Here is a 3,044-nt window from a genome sequence, read left to right as displayed (position 1 = left end):
GCCGAGCGCCCGCTGAGAACGTTGTTTAGCGGAGGGAGAAGTGGAGAACGTAGGGCACCGGCTGAGCGCAATAGTTTGCGGGTTTCCCAGAGTTGGCTCCGGGGCGCCTGGGCTCAGGGCACGGACGCGGGCGAGGCCGAGGGACCTTCGAAGACCTCATCTCAGGGGAGGCTGCGGCTTCGGATGCACAGCACTTATTTCTCTGCGCTGTGGGTTGCAGGGGACTCCTCCCACCGCTTCGGACTACAAGGTCGGGGCGAGGGGGTACCCCAGAGTCGAAATGGGGATCGCATCACTGCTTTTCCCTCCCTCAAGAATTTTCAGGCAACAAGTAGAGTCCTAAATTTCCTAGCCTCCCTCCCCTTCCTTTCACCACACCCCCAGGCAAAAACTTTTTTTTTCCCCCTTAGAGAGTTAAGCGCCCTTGCTCTCTCTAGGATTCAAAACCACAAAAGGTCACAATCAAGCCACCCTTCTCCAAATACCCCCAACAAACTGCAAAGAAGGATAAAAAAGAAATAATCTCAAGCTTTCCCGTTTAGAAGTGGAAATCCCTGGCTTTTCATAAATGGCTCGCTTTCCCTCACAGCACTAGAGCGAGTCCTCCTGAAGAAAAAACGACTTCGAAGTATAAGTAAGAGCGAAGGGTGTGAGACAGAGGTTTGGGGCGTCCTAGGGGGCAACTTGGCCTGAGAAGTCTTATCGCGAGGGGCCTTTCTCCATCAAAAAGACATAAAGCCCATGTCCTCTGCCCAGCGCTGGAGCCCCGCTCAGGTTTACAGATGCGGCGTGCGGGAGAGGAGTGGGCGGCCCACAACGAGTGTGGACGAGAAGGAGCTGGCCTCGAGAGCCTTTTCACTTCTTTAAAAAGAAAAGAAAGAAAAAGCTTCTGAGCGCAAACTTCGAAAAGTCAGGCACCAAAGTCGCGCAGAAAGGTGTCTATCACTGCGAACGTGGTCCGGCCATCAAATGGGTAGCGCCTGTTCCCGACCTTTGCCCTCAAGGTTTCCTGCGCCTCCAGGACAAGCGACCTCCAGAGGAAGGACCTGTACTTAGCGTGTAGGTGCCACACACGCTGCGGGTCCGCACCCAGAACTCCTGGCTTTTACTTAGTGCGAATTAATTACAACCAAAGCTCCTTGTGAGTAAATCAAGGCTTTAAAAACGCCCAGGTTCTTTATAAAACTGCAACCACCTTGATTGTTGCAGAGAGCTTGGCTGAAAATCTTCGGGCCCCATCCGCGGCCAGTCTCACGTCAGAGGCCAAGCGGCACCCGGCTGCTTCGCGCCCGGCGCTCCTGGCAGTCCCAGGCTGCGCCGTCGCCGCTGCCTCCTGGGCGTTTCCACGCGGCCCTGAAGCGCACTCCAATCCAGGTTCCCGGCGCTTCTAGCCTAGGGTCTCCTTTCCGATAGAAGCCGGCTATTTTAGAAAAACCAACAAAACTAAACAAAACCTCAAACACCTGTTCTGGGGCGCGGGACTCCCAAAGAATGACTAGGTAGAGCCAGGAACCTGATTTGGCTGCGCCAGGCTCTGGGAGCTCCCAACGGTAAGAACCCTGCCTTGGGCCGCTTGAGGTTCTCCGTCCCCTTAACCTGGCTTGTGCCTCTTGGGCAGTCACCGCGCATCCAGAGTGGTACTCCCGACTGGAATGAGCGGAGGCAGAGCTCAGCAGGAGCCGCTCCGGGAGCCAATCTCACCTCCAAGGACTTGTATCCAAACCTTCCTCACCCCCTACCCTCCACATTCGGCGCCAGGATTCTCCAACCGGAATCTGGGCATTTCCCTAAGGGTTTTCTTTCCTCCCAAACTAGCCGCCATTCTGTTTTCCCGGCGTCACCGTCGAAGAGTTAGATACTCCTCACTAGAAAGGGAGACGAAGTGTCGCTGGCACCGATTTCAGGTACGTGGAAACCGCCCTTCTCTGGGCGCAAACCTCACCATGTCACCAGTCAATGGAATTACGCTCCGTTTATTAAATTGATGCAACCTCCAGGTCACCCACCTACGCCTGAGTCTGGCCTCTGGAATCCACAAAAAGCCACCCCGCTCCCCAGTGACTCTGAGATTATGACCACCAGTCCAGTCTGACGGCTCTAGAAGCAAGAGCCGGACTCGCGGGCGCAAAGCAAGGAATCCTCCTTTTTGAAGTCCAGGAAAAGTTCTCTGCAGCTATTCCGAAGTTCCGCCCTCGTGGAGCCCCCTGCCCCTCCCTCCAACCCGCCCTCCCCGATTAACAACCCCATCCCCACCCTCACCACACAGGGATGCAGGGGGGACATTCCCTGCTCACCTGGAGCGGCTCGCCAGTGCCCCGAGGCGCCCACACTCGCGAAGGCCGAGAAGGGGAGGTGGGGGGGAGGCCTGTGTCCCACAGGCCAGCGAAGAGCGCGTGGCGGGTAGGAGAGGAGGGTGTCTCTGAGAGGGACGCTCCCTCTGGCCCGCCCCCCACCCGCACTGCGAGGACGCCCCCAAGGAGTCGCGCGCCCTGCCTGGATCCGCTAGGGCTGCGGTGTGAATGGAGCCGCCGAGACTCCTGACTCCTCCTCCTCCCCCGCCGCCGGCCCCTCTTATTTGAGCTTTGAGAAGCTGGGGGCAGCCAGGCAGCTGGGGTAAGGAGTTCAAGGCAGCGCCCACACTCGGGGGCTCTAGCAACTCGACCGCCTATCCGCTCCCCCCTTCCCTCCCTCCCTCCCACTCATTCACTCACCCACCCACCCAGAGCCCGGACGGCAGCCCAGGAGCCGGGGCCCCGCCGCCTCCTCGCCGCGATCCTGGACTTCCTCCTGCGGCAAGAGCCGGCGTCCACGTGTGCCCCGGAGCCGGCGTCTTCGCACACGCTCCGGCCCGGGCCTGGGTGCCTTCAGCAGCCCCAGCTGCCGGGGATCCGGGGTCCGGAAGGCATCTGGGCCAAGTTAGGCGAGGCGGAGTCGAGCGCCGAGCGTCTGCAAAGCCGGAGGGCCCGCGGAACGTCCGGGGTTGAGTCACAGCAGATGGGCTCCGACGTGCGGGACCTGAACGCGCTGCTGCCGGCCGTACCCTC

The 3,044-nt window shown here is 59.5% G+C and overlaps 1 protein-coding gene across 1 annotated transcript in view; it reads left to right on the top strand.

Annotated features, from left to right (window-relative positions):
- The first annotated feature begins 2,268 nt into the window (after nucleotides 1-2,268).
- WT1 (Wilms tumor 1) overlaps nucleotides 2,269-3,044 on the top strand; it is a 51,549-nt gene continuing 50,773 nt past the window's right edge. Inside the window, exons 1-2 of the mRNA XM_010831882.1 lie at nucleotides 2,269-2,479; nucleotides 2,588-3,036. Of these exons, the coding sequence (XP_010830184.1) occupies nucleotides 2,269-2,479; nucleotides 2,588-3,036 (660 nt within the window). The remainder of the gene's footprint in view (nucleotides 2,480-2,587; nucleotides 3,037-3,044) is intronic.

Source organism: Bison bison, unplaced genomic scaffold, assembly GCF_000754665.1.
Source record: "Bison bison bison isolate TAMUID 2011002044 unplaced genomic scaffold, Bison_UMD1.0 scf7180017864531, whole genome shotgun sequence".
NCBI classification, from domain to species: domain Eukaryota; kingdom Metazoa; phylum Chordata; class Mammalia; order Artiodactyla; family Bovidae; genus Bison; species Bison bison.
The sequence above is the reverse complement of the archived record's forward strand: the minus strand, read 5'-3'. Positions and strand labels throughout refer to the sequence as shown.